Source organism: Lemur catta, chromosome X (assembly GCF_020740605.2).
Source record: "Lemur catta isolate mLemCat1 chromosome X, mLemCat1.pri, whole genome shotgun sequence".
NCBI classification, from domain to species: domain Eukaryota; kingdom Metazoa; phylum Chordata; class Mammalia; order Primates; family Lemuridae; genus Lemur; species Lemur catta.
The window spans coordinates 54673215-54694122 of NC_059155.1; the positions used below are offsets into that span (position 1 = coordinate 54673215).

Genomic DNA, 20908 nt, shown 5'->3' on the forward strand with positions numbered 1-20908 from the left:
AACAGGACTCAAAGCCAGGTACAGGGTTGGGGAGGGGAGCTCAGCCTGGGGCCTGTGGTACCATGTTCCCTCAGGGCTGGGGAATGACCCCGGCCTGAGTCCCCCAAGGCCTACCTCGCTGGGATGTAGCCAGGGTGGGGTCAGGGGCCTAAGGAAGCTGTTGGAACCCTGTGGTTTGGGCTACTCCTTTCTGTAGCACTGAGAGACCTAAAATCCCCTGCGACTCTTTCTGCCTGTGTGACCCAGTAAAGGATGATGTGGATGTCTTTGTGTGTGTCGCAGCTGTATGTTTTTGTAGCAGAGGCCACATGTGACACTGTGACTGTTTAGACCAGGAAGAGGCAAGTGTCCCATGTGTGTATCCCAGAGCCCATGGCTAAGACCCAGGGTCACCATGGACATGTTTGTTTCATTAGTATAACACAGTAAATTACAGTCAGCCCTTGGTGCCCACAAAGGATTGGTTCCAGAACCCCCTGAGGATACCCAAATCACAGGCACTCAAGTTCCTTATATAAAATGGTGTAATATTTGCATATAAACTAGGCACATCCTTCCAAACACTTTAAATCATCACTAGACTACTTATAATACCTAATACATGTATTAGTAAATGCTATGCAAATGTTATATAAATAGTTGTTACACTGTATTTTTATTTATATTATTTTTATTATTGTATTTTTTATTTCAGCATATTACGGGGGTACAAATGTTTAGGTTGCGTATATTGCCCTTGCCTCACCCGAGTCAGAGCTTCAAGTGTGTCCATCCCCCAGACGGTGCGCACCACACCCATTAGTTGTGAATATACCCTTCCCTTCCTTCCCCCTCCCATCTGCCCAACACTCGATAAATGTTACTACTATATGTGCACTTAAGTGTTGATCACTTAATACCAATTTTATGGTGAGTACATGTGGTGCCTGTTTTTCCATTCCTGGGATACTTCACTTAGTAGAATGGGTTCCAGCTCTATCCAGGATAACACAAGAGGTGCTAGATCACCATTGTTTTTTGTGGCTGAGTAGAACTCCATGGTATACATATACCACATTTTATTAATCCACTCATGGATTGATGGGCACTTGGGTTGTTTCCACATCTTTGCAATTGTGAATTGTGCTGCTATAAACATTCGAGTGCAGATGTCTTTTTTATAGAATGTCTTTTGTTCTTTTGGGTAGATGCCCAGTAATGGGATTGCTGGATCAAATGGTAGTTCTACTTGTAGCTCTTTGAGGTATCTCCATATTGCTTTCCACAGAGGTTGTACTAGTTTGCAGTGCCACCAGCAGTGTATGAGTGTTCCTGTCTCTCCGCATCCACGCCAACATTTATTATTTTGGGACTTTTTGATAAAGGCCATTCTCACTGGAGTTGGGTGATATCTCATTGTGGTTTTGATTTGCATTTCCCTGATGATTAAAGATGTTGAGCATCTTTTCATATGTTTGTTAGCCATTAGTCTATCTTCTTTTGAAAAGTTTCTGTTCATGTCCTTTACCCACTTTTTGATAGGGTTGTTTGATTTTTTTTTTTTTTTTTGCTGATTTTCGTGAGTTCTATATAGATTCTAGTTATCAGCCCTTCATCAGATATGTGACATGTGAATATTTTCTCCCATTCTGTAGGTTGTCTGTTGGCTCTTGTGATAGTTTCCTTGGCTGTGCAGAAGCTTTTTAATTTGATCAGGTCCCATTTATTTATTTTTGTTGTTGCTGTGATTGCCTTTGGGGTCTTCTTCATAAATTCTTTGCCTAGGCCAATGTCTATAAGAGTTTTTCCAACATTTTCTTCAGGAATTCTTACAGTTTCACACCTTAGGTTTAAGTCTTGTTGTATTATTTTTTGTAGGTTTTTTTCCAAATATTTTCAACCAACCAACCTGAGGACGTAGAACCCATGGATATGAAGGGCCAGCTATATGCCATGTATCTGTGTTTGTGTATCTGTGTTTCTGAGTATGTGGTGGCATGTGATTTTATGCTCTTTTGCTATTGTGTAAGGTTGTTTCTGACATGCTATAATGGACCCTGTGGAACTATAATCTTTATGTGTAACCATATTTGCAGGTGTGCGTGAAAGCACATTATGGTGTGTGTTATGGTGTGTGTGACACTCCATGGCCCTGCAGTTGTGAGACACAGTATAAATGACACTGTGACTCAGTGGAACCATGTTTGAGGAGTGTGTAACTGGATATATGATGGTATGTGTTTGGGCAATTGTGTGAAGCTGTGTGTGAGATGCTAGAATTGCCATTGTGTGTCTTTGTGACTGTGCATGACCGTGTTTGCAGGTATGTGTGATGCTGTGAGGCTGTATGATCATATGTGAGGTTGTGACCCTGGGTCTTTGTGACTGGGTAACCAGGCTTTCAGGAGTGTGACGGCAGGTGAATGGATGGTTGAATTTGTGTAGCCCCAGCTGTGTGAAACAGTGTAAATAACACCGTGTGTTTTTGTGACTGAGCGGGCCCATTTGTGACTGGTCATTTACGTGTAATACAGGGTAACAGACCCTTTGTGGCTGTGAGTGAGAGACCATGTTTCTGTGCCATAACTTAACTGACAGCATGTGCCGGTGGTACCTCTGGGAGCTCTTGAGTGTTGCACACTCTCTTGTCCTCACACCTGTTTGCCTGCATCTCTCCCTACGTAAGGGCTTTCTGTGGCTCTCTCCTGCCACAGGATGGATGTCTGGCTGTCAGCCTAGAATCCAAGGCTTTTCCCTCTCCTCTCAGGCCCCACCTGACTTCTCTATCATCTGAGGCACTCCCACAGCCCCCTGCCCAGCCAGGACCACGTGAGCGCCACACTCCTTCTCTTGGAACATGTCATCCCTTGGGAGACCCTCATTGCCTCCCAGACCAAATCTTCTCTATAAGCATGACCTGTCATCTCCTCCAAGGCCAAACACAGAGGTGACTTTAGGGAACATGCAGTGAGAGAGGAGGGACAGTGCTACTGTCCCAATTTGCTACTTGCCGTTCTAAAATTGCTCCTGTGACCTGAACTCTGGATGCTGAGTATGTGTGAATGTGGAAGTAAAGGAGGGTAGTACAGATTAGTAAGAAGCTGGGATTTTAAGAAGAAAAACTTTTGCTCATGAAATACAATTTCAGGCCGGGCACAGTGGCTCACGCCTGTAATCCTAGCACTCTGGGAGGCCGAGGCAGGTGGATCATTTGAGCTCAGGAGTTCGAGACCAGCCTGAGCAAGAGCAAGACCCCGTCTGTACTAAAAAAATAGAAAGAAATTAGCTGGCCAACTAAAAATATATATAGAAAAAATTAGCCGGGCATGGTGGCGCATGCCTGTAGTCCCAGCTACTCGGGAGGCTGAGGCAGTAGAATCGCTTGAGCCCAGGAATTTGAGGTTGCTGTGAGCTAGGCTGACGCCACGGCACTCTAGCCAGGGCAGAAGAGCGAGACTCTGTCTCAAAAACAAAAATACAATTTCATCACTTTTATGTACACTCAGCTGTATAAAATTTTAGACAAGAACATCCAGATATTCTTAGGGCCTTAAAAAAGGGTGAAGTATGGTTTATGCTCGCCATACCATTGGGGCTGTATAAACAAGGGCTGCAAACACGTGCACTCCCTGGTTATAATGCCTGCTGACATACATGGAACCAGTGCACTCATCACGAAGAACTCTTATCTATTGATAAAAACAGCCAGCCCCAGCCCTGGGCCTAGCTCTCCATCTGAGGGCTGGGGTAGGGGCTTCCCAAAAAAGCAATGTGGCCAGGAAAGGGACTCACGGAAACCCAACACCCTAAATACCTGCTAAGACAGGCAACTCCCTGGTCCCCTGAGGGGTAAAGTCAGTCACTTCACACTCAGTTTCTCCCTTCTGCAGGGCTGCACCAGGGAAGCCGCATCCTGGTTAAAAGTTTATCCCTTGACCCCGGCCAGAGCCTTGAGCCTCATCCAGAAGGTCCCCAACGGCTTCGCTCAGACCCAGGCCCCCCCACCGAAACCCCCAGCCAGCGTCCTTCGCCACTGAAGCGGGTACCGGGCCCAAAGCCACAGGGTAAGTGGTTCCAGAAAGGAGCAGGGAAAAGGCCAAGGGGAGGGAACAGAGCAGGGGAGAAGTTGGCCAGTGGCAGAGAAGAGAGCTTGTTAGGACAGGAGGGCACCATGGTCTCAAGGGCAGTGCTACCTACCCAGCAGCGGAGCTGTGGCATGGGGCTAATACGTGCCTACTGGGATCTCACCTCAGGCCTGCTATGTGCCACCTCAGGCAAAGGTGCAGACTAGGGTTTGTGGAGGGGGTTGTGGCCTGGCCATGACAACCACCTCCAAACCCAACTGACTAAGGTCTCCCTTCCCTCTTCCCCATCCATCTCTCCAGTCCCCCCAAAGCCCAGCTACCTGCAGATGCCCCGGATGCCGCCCCCACCTGAGCCTATCCCCCCTCCGCCATCACGCCCACTACCTGCAGACCCCCGAGTGGCCAAGGGCCTGGCCCCCAGGGTAGAAGCCAGCCCGAGTTCTGCAGCAGTATCCTCACTGATTGAGAAGTTTGAAAGGTGAGTCTGGTCCCTGGACGACCCTATGGGGAGATGGGGGAACCTGGGACAGGAAGGGATAGTCATAGGAGAGGCCTGTCAGTCAAGCTCATACCCTGCCTCCATGTGTGTCCGCCACCTACCTCAGAGAGCCTGTGATTGTCGCCTCGGATAGGCCAGCCCCTGGCCCCAGCCCAGGTCCCCCAGAGCCAGCCATGTTGCCACAGCCACCCCCGCAGCCACCAGTGCCCCAGCTCCCTGAGGGTGAGGCCTCCCGCTGCCTGTTCCTGCTGGCTCCTGGGCCCCGGGACGGCGAGAAGGTACCCAACCGGGACAGCGGCATTGACAGCATCAGCTCGCCATCCAACAGTGAGGAGACCTGCTTCGTCAGTGATGACGGGCCCCCCAGCCACAGCCTCTGCCCTGGGCCCCCTGCCCTGGCCAATGTTCCTGTTGCCTTGGCCGACCCCCACCGGCCTGGTTCCCAGGAGGTTGACAGTGACCTGGAGGAGGAGGACGACGAGGAGGAGGATGAGGAGAAGGACAGAGAAATCCCAGTGCCCCCGCTGGAGAGACAGGAGTCTGTGGAGGTACTTGACCCATGTTCACCAAGAGGCAGGACCACGTGGAGAAACCCGGAGCCTGGCTTTTATGCTTGGTTCTTCCCCTAGTTCAGTATTTCTCAAAATAGGACATTGTTTCCATTTTGGATATTTATCTTCCCTGGTCTCTTGGTACTAAATACCAGTAGCAAACCCCTGGCCCTGCCCGCAGTCACTGTGACTACCTAAACGACCATGCACAGTTCCAAATGCCCTCTAGGAAGGTTGTTCTACCCTCTTCGGAGAGCCACGAGCTGGACCTCAGTTTTTCCATCTGGAAGATGGGCATCCTGGTTGGGACTCTTTAAAGCCTGTTCCATTTGGAAAATCCCGTGACTCAGTAGCTGTGTGACATTGGGCAAGTCTCTTCTCTCTCCACTCCCCTACCACAAGCCTCAGTTTCTTTATTTATAAAATGGAAAGTCTCTGACATCCAAAGAGACTTCCCAACAGCTAGAGGATGGGCACAAGAGCTAGAGCCCCGTGGAAACCTGAGGCTGTGGAAATAAAGGCTCTTGGCAGCAGGGACCCCTTTCTGTGCCCTGGCAGCCTACCATTTCTTCAAAAGGCATCCTTGCGCCTGAATTAGGTCTCAGCCAGAATTTCTGCTCCACCAGGACCAAACTCAAGAGTGGGGGCTAAGGCTAGGGACTGCTGGGATGGCAGGTACTCAGCAAATATGGTCTAATAAATAGGAAATGGAGTCAACAGGCAAAGAGTTTCATGTATTTTTATACTTTTGTGTCTTTCTCACACCCCAGGTACTCAGCAAGACCTTGTTGATAGTGAACTGAGTGGGTGAATAAATAACTAACATTTATAGACTACTTCATCTTGAGTCTTCTGTGTTATGTTTATATTAAATCATTTAGACTGGGCACAGTGGCTCACACCTATAATCCTAGCACTTTGGGAAGCCAAGGCAGGAAGATCATCAGTTGAGGCCAGGAGTTCAAGACTAGCCTGGGCAACATAGTGAGAACTCATCTCTGAAAAAAAAAAAATGGAAAAAAACTTATCCGGGCATGGTGGCATGTACCTGTAGTCCCACCTACTCGGGAGGCTGAGGCTGGAGGATCACTTGAGACAAGGAGTTCAAGGTTACAGTGAGCTATGATCACACCACTGCACCCCAGCCTGGGTGGCAGAGCTAGACCCTGTCTCAAAAAAAAATTATTTAATTGTCTCCATTACAAATGGATTTAGGTTTTATTATTATCTGTATTTATAGATGAGGAGTCTTAAATACAGAGCAAACAATTTATACAAGCTAGTGAATGACAGAGCTAGGATTTGAACCTAGGAAGTCTGGCTTCCTAGCCCACATGCTTAACCACTACACTATGCTGAATGAATAGAGAGAACAAATGAATGGGTGAATGAGTGGCTGGCTGAATGAGGGAGTGCATGTCATCAGAATTGAGTAGTGGGCTTTACGATAGACTGGAGAGTCAGGGGTGAAGCTGGGGGGCTCATGGGTCTAGAGATGGGGGTCAGCGTTATCACAGGCTGGCAGTAAGCTTAGGGTAGCATGTGAGCTGTTCTAAGAATTCTGGGGGCTTGGGGGAGGGCTAGGGTAGAGGGTGATGGCTCAGGGGATTACCTCTTCTCCTTTCCAGTTGACTGTGCAGCAGAAGGTGTTTCACATTGCCAATGAGCTCCTGCAAACTGAGAAGGCCTATGTTTCCAGGCTCCATCTCCTGGATCAGGTGAGTGACCCTTCAGGGGTCCCAGGGCCCCAGGACCTGGTAGGTGAGCTCTAAGGAAGAAGTGATAGGGCCTGAGCTCAACCCCACCATTGTCCCCGCCATCATGGCCAGAAATCTGGAAATGATAAGACCCCTCTCTGACCTTGAAGTCAGCTTGCCTCTGAAGCTAACTCTGATTATGACCCCAAGCTTGATCCTCATACTAACCCTCACTCTCCTAACCCTGGGCCGTGACTGTGACTCTGAAACTAATACTAACTCTGACCCAGATCCTGAATTTACCCCTGGCTGTGAAACTCCTTCTAACCCTGGCCCTATTCCTGATCCCAAATCCACTGGAATCACTGAGAGTAGAGATTTTTGTCTGCTATGTTCACTGCTCTATCCTAGCCTCTGGGACAGTGCCTGGCACACAGTAGGCACTCAAAAATGTTTTTTAACTGAATGGATCTAATTCCAACTTTCTCTCTGACCTGAATCTAATTCCAACCTTGACCCTGATCCTGACTTCTCATTGTTCCAATGCCTAATTCCAGGTCCTAACCTTGACAATGTGAATTGCAACCCCATATATAACCCTAACTCCATTCCCTCTCTCCTCAGTCTCAAGACCAACACTGATCCCAAAGCTCCACAAAGCTGCCCACAAACACTTCCCTCACCCACAAGCTGCCCCTTCCCCAGCCAAGTCCCAGGCCCAGCTGGACTGAGCACTCCTGCCCTGCCCCACAGGTGTTCTGTGCCCGGCTGCTGGAAGAGGCTCGGAACCGCAGTTCCTTCCCCGCCGACGTTGTCCATGGCATCTTCTCTAACATCTGCTCCATCTATTGCTTCCACCAGCAGTTCCTGCTGCCTGAGCTAGAGAAGCGCATGGAGGAATGGTGAGGGGCCCAGACCTAGGCTGCCCACTCCCCTGTCTGTGTGCCTTCCAAGCCCAGACCCCGATGTGTACACAAGAGTTCATCCCTGCCTGCCCTCTCCTCTTACTGACTTTCACAGAAAGAATCAGGTCCAAGCTCCGCCTCTAGGCCCTCCCAGTCTAATGCGGAACACAGACCAGGACTCAGAGAATTATCACGGAATAGCATAGCCCTCAAGAGTGTAAGGTTAGCAGCCAAATTGGCTGAGTTCGAATTCTGGCTCTGCCACTTGCTAGCTTTGAACAGGTTTCTTAAGTTGCTATGCCTCAGTTTCCTCATCTATAAAATGGGGAAAATAATAACCGCCTACCTTGTAGGATTGTTTTAAGGATGAAATGAGTTAATACACATAGAGAGCTTAGTACTCGGTATATAATAAGTGTTCAATGAATGTGAGATGTTGTTATTTTTATCAGTGCTGTGATAAAACTGGGAATGGGAGGCTGTGGGGACCCAGACAAGTGGACCAAGGCTAGTGTGGGGATTAGAGTAGGATTCAGGGAGGAAATGGTGCCTGAGTCCTGAGGTAGAAGGGCAGGGCTTATAGGCAGCCTCCCAGCCTCCAGGCTCTCCTCTTCCAGTCCACCCTATAGAGGTTACACCACCCACCAAAATGGTCTTTCTAAACAACAGTCAGACCATGTTACCCCTGCTTAAAATTATCTCCATGTTCCCCATACCTATTACATAAAGGGTGTCCCCCTCACCAGACTGTGACCACAGAGGGCTGGCCTGAAGCCTGGTTCCCATGTCTCTCTACCAGCCTGTGACCCTAGAGGGCCAGGACCAGGTCTGGTTTGTTTGTCTCCCATAACACACTGTGACCAAGGAGGAATGTGACCGGGCATGGTCACTTTGCCTCCCCTACCAGACAGTGACCCTCTCAGGGCTCAACTGGATGTGTGTGACTCATTTCCGGGTCCCCAGCATCACCCAGCACAAGGCTGGGCACAGAGTCAATAATCAGTGCATGAAGTGGCCCTGGCAGTAAGGTCGGGGCAGGTATTCTAAGACACATCAGTTCTGGTGCTCGAGCAGGGCAGAGTTGGGGCAGGTGGCGTTCCAGACCGTGGTCTCAAGTCAAGCTGAGCCTCTTAGCCTATATAGCCTAATTGGCCCGTGATGTGAGCAGTATTTCTTAAGGAGCAGACTAGCTGAGAAGTGGGTTTCCAGGACCAAGATGAGCGGTCTGCCTGGGGTTGGAGACCTGTAGGGGAGGATTCTAGGGTTCGAGAATCAGTAGGACCACATCAGCTCCTGCCTCCACCCCAGGGACCGCTACCCACGCATTGGGGACATCCTGCAGAAGCTGGCGCCTTTCCTCAAGATGTATGGCGAGTATGTGAAGAACTTTGACCGGGCTGTGGAGCTGGTCAACACCTGGACAGAGCGCTCCACCCAGTTTAAAGTCATCATCCATGAGGTGCAGGTAAGTGACAAAGCTGGATGGAGCAGCCTGGGGGAGGAGAGGTCTTCAGGGACTTGGGGGGAATCTGCAGCCAGACCTCAGCCCCTCTGCTTCTCCTGTCACAGAAGGAGGAAGCCTGTGGCAACCTGACATTGCAGCACCACATGCTGGAGCCTGTGCAGCGCATCCCCCGCTATGAGCTGCTTCTCAAGGACTATCTGTTAAAGCTGCCCCATGGCTCCCCGGACAGCAAGGATGCCCAAAGTGAGTGTGTGTGCCCAGGTCCTGCCCTGCTCCCCCACACTGATAGCCCTGGGCCGGACCTCTTAGGCGGAACCCCAAGACTTCATTCACATGTCAGCCTTCCGTGGTTACATGATTGAGATCCCAGAGTAGGATCTCCAAACCAACAGGCCCACATTGAGGCTCTGAAGTGAGACCCCAGGATGAACCTCCAATTTGAGATCCCTGTCTGAGTACCCAGACAGAACATGCAGAAGTCCCTCAGTCTGAACTTCCCAACTAGAACCCCAGAGTTGGAGGAGCATGCCCAGAATGATCCCCTAAAGGAAGCCATCCACTTTGTAGGCCAAGACCCCAAGGCTGACCCCCAGACTCATCCCTAAATGAAGTTGTACCAAGTGCAGAATAAAACTGAGCCTGAACCTTCAGGGACTATGCCATCAGGTTGCAAGCCCAGACTGACCCCACTCAGGCCCAGCCCTCTTCACTGAATCCCTATAGCTGAGCTCCCCAGAAAGAACCCTGTCTCATCAAGCTCCTGATTTTCCATCCTCCAGATTTAGAGCTTCATTCCATGTCCACCAGCTACTACCCAGAATAAACTTCCCAAAATAATGTCCAAGTCTGATCAGAGCCCCACAGACTTCACCTCTCCAGAACTGAGCACCTCAGACTGGACCCCGTACATTCTACCTCTCAGATTTGGATTTCTAGGTTGAGATACCTCCTCCCCAGACTGAGTTCCTTACACATTGAACCACTAGAAAAGTCTCATTCTGGTGTCAGCCCCACCCCATAGAGTCATACCCCAAATAGAGCTCCCCAGAGTGTACCCTACTTTCTCTCTTCCTCAGACTGTTATTTCCAATCATTCATTCATTAACTTAGCAGCTATTTACTGAGCACTTCAATGATTTGTACATTATTCTAGGCACTGGTGATACGGAGGTGAACAAAACAGACAAGGTCCTTGATCTCAGGGAGCATATATTCTAGTTGGGGAGAGAGACAATAAACAAAAGTAATAAATATACAGGAGAATATTAGATAGATGCTAAGTGTAATTCAGAGAATTAGAAGAGAATGATGTGACAGTGACTGGGGTGCCTACTTTAGATTGGGTGGCCTCTCTGGATAGAAGACATTTGAGTCAAAACCTGAATAACAAGAAGAAGGTAATCATGTGCCAATTGGGGTAGAACACATTCCAGGCAGAGGCAACAGCAGGTACAGAGTCCCCAAGGCGGGAGGGAGATTGGAGTAGGTGGGGTGGTAGGCAGCTTGCATATCTCTGAACCGACTCTTAAGAGGTCCAGTGTGACCCAAACATGTCAAGTGAGGGTAGAATGGTAGAAGTGAGGTTGGAGAGAGGAATAGGACTTTGAAGGCCAAGATAAGGAGATGGATTCTATTCTGAGTGTGGTGGGTAGCCATAGGAAAGTTTTGATCTGGATTACTTGGGAAGCAAAAGAGAGCCAACAAATCAGTTAGAAGGCTCTTACAGTAATCTAAGTGAGAAAAGTTGGCTTGGATGAGGATAGTAGTGGTAGAAGTGATGAGAAATGGTTGAATTCAGGATATATTCTATTCAAAAGTTAGCACTGAAAGGACTAGGATAGAGTGGATGTGGGCCTTGGGAGAGAGTCAAGAATGATTTGCAGGTTTTTCACTGTGGTGATGGTTCCTGAGATGAGCTCAGGAGTTTGATTTTGGACATATTCAAAGTGAGCTGCCAGTTAGGCAGTTAGATGAGTCTAGAATTCCAGGGAAAGATTTGGAGGTCATTGGCACATAGATAGTATTCAAAGCCATGGGGTTGGCCAAAATCACCAAAGGGGATGAGTGTAAATGGAAGAGAAAAGGGGGCCAAGGACAAAGCTCAGGGAGGTGGAATCAGCAAAGGAGACTTAAAAGGAGCAGCCCTTTCCTGGGAGGAAAACCAGGAAAATGTGCAGTTTTGGAAGCCACAACAATGGGGAGCAGGCCAGCCATGGTGGCTTGTGCCTGTAATCCCAGCATTTTGTGAGGCCAAGGCAGAAGGATCACTTGAGGCCAGGGGTTGGAGACCAGCCTGGGCAACATAGCAAGACCCCATCTCTATAAAAAATGGAAAAAAATTAGCCGGATGTGGTGGGGTACACCTGTATTCCTAGCTATTCAGGAGGCTGAGGTAGGAGGATCACTTGAGCCCAGGAGTTCAAAGTTACAGTGAGCTATGATAGGATCGTGCCAGTGCACTCCAGTCTGGGCAACAGAGCAAGACCACATCTCTTAAAAAGAATGGAGAGCAGACATTTGTGTCCTCTTCTCAAACTGAGCCCCCTCCACCCCACCAGATGGGGCATGTTGCTGCCAAGCCTGGATCTCTAGAAAGAACTAGACCCCTAGAAAGTTTGCTAGCTGAGTTCTACAGATGGACATCTGCAGACCAAGTAAGTACCCCAAATAAGAGCCCCCACTGAGGTGCCAGGATGAGCCACATAACCTAAACCTCTAGAAAGAACCTTCCAGACTGATTCCCTGAGATGAGCCCTGACATCTTCAGCCCGAGCTCTCAGATTAAGCCCTGTCTGAGGTCCCAGTTGCAGATGCCCAGATAGGCCTCCAGAATGCTCTCCCCACCCTGAGCCCTGAGAGTGGCTTCCCAATCAGAGTCCTCATCCTGAGGTCCCAGAGTGAGATTCCCCCAAAAGAGCTTCCCAGTCTGATCTCCTTGGCCACGAGTCTATAGATGGGTATTGCCAAACTGATTAATCCCCCCATTTAGTATCCCTCACACTGAAACCTCACTGAGCCCTCCCAGAGTTCCCCAGTGTGAACCCAGAGGAAACCCTGAGACTGAGCAGCCCAGACTAAGCTCCAGACAAATTCCAGACTGTGCTCTCCCTAGCCCAAGTCCCCAGACTGGAAACCCCTATTTTTGAGAGTCCCTTTCTGAGCCCCCAGACTAACACCCTAGATTGTCCTCCAAATTAGGCCACCCAGGCTAAGCACCTAGTCTGATCTTCCCAGTCTCAATTTCCAGACTGACTTCCCCAAGACGAAACCCCCTGTTTTCTGTCTCCCAGACTTGGATTCACAGATTGATATTGTCAGGCTGAGTCCAGCAGACTAAGGTTTCCAGACTGGGCTTTTTACTGAGACCCAAGAAGGGCCACTCACTGCCATACTGAGTCTCCACACATTATACCTATCCGACTGGGGTCCCCAGAAGGAGCCTCCCATCTCATTTCTCCACTCAGACCCCCACAGAACCACACTGAGCTCCCAGGACTCAGTTCTGCAGTTTTAATTCCATACTGCAGTTTTAATTCCATACTGGATCCCCAGCATGACATGCCCAGGTGGAATTTCCCCAGATGAGCTCCCTGGACTGGACGCCCAAAGTGAGCTGCCAGTGTCAACTCCCTAGAGTGGGCTCCAGAGAAAGGCCCTTTTGTCAACTCTGTGTCCTTGGGCAAGCTTCCCAGCCTCTCAGCCTCAGTTTTGTCACATGTAGAATGGGGGTGATAACCCTAACCTACCACATAGAGTTGTTTTGCAGATAAATGAGATAATCCAAGAAAAAGATAGAATGCCCTGGCTAACACCCTCCATACTGAATCCCCTTAAAATCAGCCCCCAGATCGAGCCTACCAAATTTAGCTTCCTGTTTTGTACCAATGCCAACCCTATCCGAGCCCCTAGAGTGAACCTCAGGGCTTGAGCTTGGCTGATTGAGCTCCCATATATTGAGTCCAAAGATGGAACTCCCAGAAAGAGCTTCCCAGTCTGGTGGTTTTCTGAGCTGCTCAGAATGAGAATCTCTGAATGAGAGCTAGCCTGAGGTGTGCCCACTAAGCTTCCGAGCCTAAGATCCTAAGCTGAACTCGCTGTTTTTTATCCCTCAGACTAAAATCCCAGGCTGAGCCCCACTGAATCATATCTCTGGTTCCCCAGACTGACTTGCCCACTTTCCACCTCCCAGACTGAACTTTCCAAACCAGGTTAGCTGGAACTCCTGGCCTCAACTGCTTACACTGAGCCCAAGACTGAACTCCAAACCAAGATCCCAGACTGCTAAGTCCAGGCCCAACTAAAGCTTCCAGACCAAGCCTCTACATCAAGCTCCCCAAACTGCACTCCCTAGCCTGAACCCCCAAGTGAAATCCTGGACTGACATCCCCACACTGAACCCCTACACAGAGCCTGCAGACACTGGCCTCCTGGAAATGCCAGTCTATACTCCACATAAGACATCTCTAGACGGAACTCCTTATAGCAAAGCCTCTAGTCCGAGCCCAGCGGTGTACACAGGCCTGAGCTTGTGTGCCTACGGCTTCCAGCCAGCCTGCCCCCTACCCTGGGGTGGGGGAAATGCAGAATGTGTAGGAGAAAAGGCAGCTGAGAGATCAGCCCCAGCCCTGATGCCAACTCTGCTGCCCCCTACCTAAACAACCTAGGGCGGCTGCCTTCTCTCTGAGTCTTAGTTTAGGGAGGTGCACGTGGAGGAAACTGGAGTGGTCAGCTGAAGCCAGATCACCAAGGGCTTTAAATGCCAGGCTGAAGGGCTAGGTCTTTATCCTGCAGGCACAGGGGAGCCATGGGCAGATTTGAACAGAGGAGTGATAGTAAGCTGTGTGAGAAAGCCCCTACTGGAAGCCAGGGTGGAAGAGGGGTTGGAGTTTAGAGCCTGGCACCAGAAAGGTATGTGGAGGTCTGAGCTGGGACAGGGGCCACAGGTCTTCCAGAGTATCAACACTTGGTCATGCAGAGAGAACCTCGTAGGAAAACAAGACTTGGTTTGCCAACTGTATGGACCCTCTTCAGAAGCACCTGTGCTCCTCCAGTACAGGTGCATCTTCTGAGTGGAGAAATCTAGCACATACAGAGTGGGATGCAGTGAAGCTGCGGCCAGGCCTTAAGCATGAGTGGGATTTGTTAGTGTGTGAAGATAATATAGAGGGCTGGGCGTGGTGGCTCTCACCTGTAATCCCAGCACTTTGGGAGGCCAAGGTGGGAGGATCTCTTGAGGCCAGGAGTTCAAGACCAGCTTGGGCAACATAGCAAGACCCTGTCTCTAAAAAAAAAAAATTAAATTAGTCTAGCATGGTGGCATGCACCTGTAGTCCTAGCTACTTGGGAGGCTGAGGAAGGAAGAACACTTGAGCTGTGGTTGTGCCACTGCACCCCAGCCTGGGTGACACAGTGAGACCCTATCTCTTAAAAAAATGATATATAGGGGCTCATTTCAGCTTTATTTTTCTGATGATACCTGGTCACTATAAGAAATATGGAAATTACAGAAAAGATGAAAGAAGCAGGGGGAAAAAATCACCTGTGGTCTGAGCACCCAAAGAATAATCATGATCAACATTTTGACATGTATTCTTCCTGATGTTTTGTAAACATGTATATTTGTAAAAATGAGATCATTCTGTATATACAAGTTTGTATCCTTTTCTTTTCTTAAAATACCCTGAGCATTTCCCAGATTATTAAAAGCCCTGTGTAAGTATCACTTTGTAAAGTTGTTTAATATTCCATTATATGAAGGCACCATAATTTATTTAACTGAACCCCTGTAGTTGGACATTTTTGTTTCCAGTTTGGCATTGTTGTCAACACCACGACAATGAAAGTGTATTTGTGCATAGAATGTGTATTTTTTTAGCATAGATACCTATAATCAGAATTATTCAGACAAAGAATAGGATCATCTCTTTGTTTCTTCATGTGGCTTTTTTCTGATTATAAAAGTAATACATGTTCTTTGTCAAAAATATGGAAAATACAGAAAAATCTAAAGAAGACAATAAAAACCACCCATAGTCCCACCATCCAGAGACAACTTGTTAAACATGGGTATGTGTCATTCCAGTTACATATGTAGCTTTTACTGTTGTTACTGATGATAATAATGATTTTGGCAAGCTTGTATGTTATTGGCTGCCAGCTATTCCTTGTACTGTGAGTCTGTTATTGTGATGTTGAGACAGTTTCTGATTTTAAATGATGTTGCTATGGAAATCTTTGAGGCTAGTGCTTTATGGGATGGGGAGGGTGTGGTCAAGCCAGGAGGAGGTTTTCACAGAGGAGAGAAGTCCCATGGGAGCCTCCTCTCTGCTAGTTTCCCATCTGACCTCCTCTCTACATACCTATAGAGTCCCTGGAGCTGATAGCCACAGCAGCAGAGCACTCTAATGCTGCCATCCGCAAAATGGTGAGTGGCCCTTCTAGCCCCTGCCCTTCCTTGGCCACCCACCAATGGTGTCTCTGTCCTGGGGTCGGGGGAGCTTGTGACTTGTGGGCATCTGAGGGGAGGCTGGCAACCCTGTCTTCTGCCAGGAGCGAATGCACAAGCTGCTGAAGGTATATGAGCTGCTAGGGGGTGAGGAGGACATTGTCAGCCCCACCAAAGAGCTCATAAAAGAAGGCCACATCCTTAAGCTGTCAGCAAAGAATGGGACCACTCAAGACCGATACCTCATACTAGTAAGTGCCACGCATGGGGTTGTGGGTGGGCCATGCCACCCCTCCACACACACACATATAGACCTGATGCTTACTCAAGACTGTACCTCCCACTAGCCATTCTCTCCTCTGGTAACTCATTGTATTTTCACTACCTACACTAGGAATTATTTTTCTCTACTTTACAGATGAGGTAACTAAGTCTTACAGGGAAGTGACTTGCCCAAGGCCACCCACTAGGAAGTTTCTTCCATGCCTAGGATTTTTCCCTGTGACTCCTGTGCCCAAGCAGGGCTGTCTTTTCTCCATGTATTACCTTGAGTCCTCAGCAATAAAGCTTCAGGAGTCCAATAGGGGTAGGGAGCTGGGCCACATCCCCATTAGGTCCCCTGCACATACATCCCAAACCTTTTCCTTCCTAGTTCAACGACCGCCTCCTTTACTGCGTGCCCAGGCTGCGGCTCCTTGGCCAGAAGTTTAGCGTGCGGGCACGCATTGATGTAGATGGCATGGAGGTGAGCACCTGGAGGTGGGAATTGGGAACCTGGAGTGGGGCATTGTTGTTGGGAGAAACAAAGGCATGCTAGTCTTGACCCCGCGTCTGTGTGTGCATGTGTACAGAGGGCTAGGGCCCTGTGGAGCTCAGTAGGCCTCACCATGCCCATTTCTCCCCTCCATTCAGCTAAAGGAAAGCTCCAACCTCAATCTGCCTCGGACCTTCCTGGTGTCAGGAAAGCAGCGCTCCCTGGAGCTCCAGGCCAGGTACTTGCCCTTGCCTATGCCTCTCCAGGCCCCTCTTTCCTTCAGATATGCTGAGGCGTTCCAGGCCTAGAGATTGTTCCAGAGAAAGGGTAGGCACCTTTCCCCAAAGATGCAAGCTTGCTCTTCAGCACTGGGGGTGATCCCTGAGGGCTAGACACCACTGGACCCAGGGTGAGTACTTCATGATGTGGGGAAAGGTAACACTCCTGCCAGGAGGGCCTTTTGGAAAATGAATAAGCTCTCCCTGATAAAAACAAGAATTTCTTCTGGTGGGTTTTGTTAGAGGAGAGGGAAGAGTGGGATACTAATCCTAACATGAATAACACTATCAATAGTTTATTGTAGATTCATAGATTTAAGAGAAATGTCAAACAAATGCAATGCTTGGTCCATGATAGGAGCCTAGTTTGGGAAAAAACAGCCCTAAAACACATTTGTGGGACAATAGGGAAAATTTGAATATGAACTGAGCATTGGATATTGAGGAATTATTGCTAACTTTCTTAGGTGTAATAATGGTATAGTAGTTATATAGGAGAATGGCCTTTCAGTGATACATGCTAAGGATTTATTACCATGATGTCTGTTAATTATTTTAAAATGGTTCATCACCCCCAAGATACGTATGCATATACACACACATGCATGTATACACACATATATACCTACATACATATATGTGCACATATACAGTGTGCTGCTTAATGATGTTTTGGTCCATGACAGACTGTATACACAGTGGTGGTCCCATAAAATTATAATACATTGTATTTTTACTGTACCATTTCTATGTTTAGATACACAGATATTTGCCATTGTGTTACAGCTGCCTATAGTATTCAGTACAGTAACATGCTGTACAGGTTTGTAGCCAAGAAGCAATAAGCTACACCATATAGCCTAGGTGTGTGTGGTAGGCTATACCATCTAGGTTTATAAGTATACTCTATGACGTTCTTGCAACAAAGTTGCCTAAATGACGCATTTCTCAGAACTCTTCATCGTTAAGTGACACATGACTGCATATACATATAAATGAAGTAAATATAGCAAAATATAGATTTTTGTATCTATATAGTAGATCTATAGATATTTATTATACTTGTGCTATCCTATCTACTTTTCTGTATGCTTGAAAATTTTTAGAACACAAATTTAAAAATAATAGCATGGGTAAAATGCCCAGCCATTTAACAGAAGAGCTTTCATATCCATCTCGTACTTGGATGATTATAATAATAGCTCACATTTCATGGAGACTTACTCTTGTGCCAGGTACTGTTTTAAGTGAATTTTAACTGAAAAATTTAAGTTTAAATTAACTAGTTGAATGTTTACGACAACTCTTGAAGTAGCTACTGTTACCATCAACTCATCTTACAGATGAGGAAACTGACGAATAGAACAGTTATGTGCCGTGTCCAAGAGCCCTGAGCCAGAAAGGAACAGAGCTAGGACTGGAGCTCAGGCCATCTGGCCCTGGAGTCCATGTTTCTAACCACTGTCCATGCTGCCTTCTGAGGGCCCGAGTGAAAGGGTATCAAGGTCACAGTCAGGGCCAGAGAATTGGATGCACATCAGGCTGAGAGAAAGTGAGAAATGACTGGCTGGGGCTGCATGGAGGTGGGAGGGACAGATGAATGTGGGCTAAAGGGTGTCCTCCTGGAGGATGAAGTGAGCCTAGAGCTGGCCTTGAAGCTCAGGGAGACTGAGAGAGCCTCACAGAGGCCTACCATGAAAACAAAGCAGACTGCCGGCTGTCCAGGGCAGTGACAAGCCACGTGATAGGGACACGTTGTCTGCAGAGAGGGAGAGGTCTGCAGAGGGACACTGGGCCTAGAAGGGGCCGCTGAGCAGTATAGGGTTTCCTCCTAGTGGCAGTGGGAAGGCATGGAAGGTTTCCTTTCCAATCACTTTTATCACTTTTACTGCCTCCAAAAATGTTTTTGTTTAATGAAAATTTTCAGATAGCCAGAAAAGTAGAAATACAACAAGCACCCATATGCCCACAACTGAGACAACCGGTTCTCAACCTCAGCGACCCTTGGAATCAGCTGGGGAGCTTTTTAAAAAATACTGATGCCTGGGACCCACCCCCAGAGATTCTGATTTAATTGGTATGGAGTATACCCTGAACATGGAACGTTTTAAAAAAGCTCTCCAGGTAACTTTAATGTATGCATCAGAGTTTAGAACCACTGATTTAAGAGTCAACAACTATTGACATTTTGCCATATATGTCTTTGCAGAACCATTTTAAAATAAGTTAAAAATATCATGTCACCTCTCCCATATATACTTCAGCATGAATGGCCAGAAACACTATTATGGCTGTTAAAAATCAAAAGCAGCACTTGTTTATTGCAAATAAATTATGAATTAGAAAATATAGATGAGTCAATTTTTTAAAACAATACAATCAGAATAAAGTACAATCTCACCAGAACCCTACCACCCAGAAATAACCCCTTTCAGGCCATTTCTTTCCACATTTTATTATGAAAGTTTTCCAAAATATAGAAAAGTTGAAAGAATTATACAGTGAACACCTATAAACCCACCATTTAGATTCTATAAGTGTTTACCATTGTGCTAAATTTACTTTATCACATACAGGCATCCATCCTTTTATCCATCCACGAATCCATTTGATTTTCTTAATGCATTTCAAAATAAGCTGCATCCCTCACTACACATCACCCCTCGAGAGTCTGGCATGCAAATCATTAACTAGAGCCCAGTATTCGTTTAAAGCCCCCACTTTTCATGAGGCAAAATTTTCATACAGTGAAACGCACAGTTGTTAAGTGTACCATGGATGAGTTTTGACAAATGTAAACACTCATATTACATAAATATTTTTATACAAAAATGGCATACTAGGTATATTTTATATATGTTCTTTTCACTTAACATATTATAAACATCTTTCTACATCATTAATGTTCTCTTGCAGTAGTGATGCGCCATCATTTTTTTTTACCTGATCCCCTGTTGTTGGACACTTAAGCTGCTTCCAATTTTTCACTATAATAAATATTAGTAACATTTAAGTGGACATTCTTATAGCTAAATATTGACTCAAACCCTTAATTTTTTATGAAGTGGTTCTAAAGATGCAGTCAGACTTTCACATTAGAAAAATACATTTTTTTTTTGAGAGTCTTGCTCTGTTGCCCAGGCTAGAGTGAGTGCCATGGTGTCAGCCTAGCTCACAGTAACCTCAAACTCCTGGGCTCAAGCAATCCTCCTGCCTCAGCCTCCCAGGTAGCTGGGACTACAGGCATGTGCTACCATGCCCGGCTAATTTTTTCTATATGTATTTTAGTTGGCCAGATAATTTCTTTCTATTTTTAGTAGGGATGGGGTCTCACTCTTGCTCAGGCTGGTCTCAAACTCCTGACCTTGAGCGATCCACCTGCCTCGGCCTCCCAGAGTGCTAGGATTACAGGCGTGAGCCACCGCGCCCGGCCTAGAAAAATATTTTTGATGTCTGGAGTGTAGATATGGAAGGAAATTAAAAGAGACCAGATAGGAGGCAACAGAGAGGCTGGATCCTATTCCTAGTGAGCAGTTCATGAGGCTGCACCAGGACAGAGGCAGGAGAGTCAGGGAAGGAGGGCAAAGGGAAGGAGAACTCACAGTGATTGAGCCTCTAGTGTACCAGACATCGTGCTGGGCACTTGATACAAGTCACCTCAGTTACTGATCAGAACAACCCAGATAGTGATAATCATCATCCCCATTTTACAAATGAAAAAAAATAAAAACTGGCTGGGCACAGTGGCTCATGCCTGTAATCCTAGCACTCTGGGAGGCTGAGGCGGGAGGATCACTTGAGGTCACAAGTTCCAGACCAGCCTGAGCAAGAACAAGACCCTCTCTCTACTAGAAAAAATAGAAAAAAAAAATTAGCTGGGCAACTAAAAATAGAAAAACTAGCTTGGCATGGTGGCATGCATCTGTAGTCCCAGCTACTCGGGAGGCTGAGGCAGGAAGATCACTTGAGCCCAGGAGTTTGAGGTTGCTGTGAGCTAGGCTGATGCCACGGCACTCTAGCCCAGGCAACAGAGTGAGACTCTGTCTCAAAAAAAAAAACAAAACTGCCCCCCTTTTTCAAACTTGACATCCCAGCAACACAAAATTATTGATGTGGTTTCTTGTATGTTCCACAGTCTTTCTCACACACTTCACCCTTACCCTTCTACCTGAGGCCTAGCACCTCCTTGAGAAAACCTTCCTTAAAAGTCCCCACCCGGCCGGGCGCGGTGGCTCACGTCTGTAATCCTA

General features: G+C 47.4%; 1 protein-coding gene across 1 annotated transcript in view; it reads left to right on the forward strand.

Annotated features, from left to right (window-relative positions):
- The window catches only part of FGD1 (FYVE, RhoGEF and PH domain containing 1), a 43236-nt gene that overhangs the window by 17365 nt on the left and 4963 nt on the right, over window positions 1–20908 (forward strand). The window contains exons 2-12 of the mRNA XM_045537601.1: window positions 3870–4043; window positions 4365–4542; window positions 4670–5111; window positions 6743–6832; window positions 7565–7713; window positions 9025–9181; window positions 9286–9424; window positions 15547–15605; window positions 15731–15877; window positions 16279–16371; window positions 16539–16618. Of these exons, the coding sequence (XP_045393557.1) occupies window positions 3870–4043; window positions 4365–4542; window positions 4670–5111; window positions 6743–6832; window positions 7565–7713; window positions 9025–9181; window positions 9286–9424; window positions 15547–15605; window positions 15731–15877; window positions 16279–16371; window positions 16539–16618 (1708 nt within the window). The remainder of the gene's footprint in view (window positions 1–3869; window positions 4044–4364; window positions 4543–4669; window positions 5112–6742; window positions 6833–7564; window positions 7714–9024; window positions 9182–9285; window positions 9425–15546; window positions 15606–15730; window positions 15878–16278; window positions 16372–16538; window positions 16619–20908) is intronic.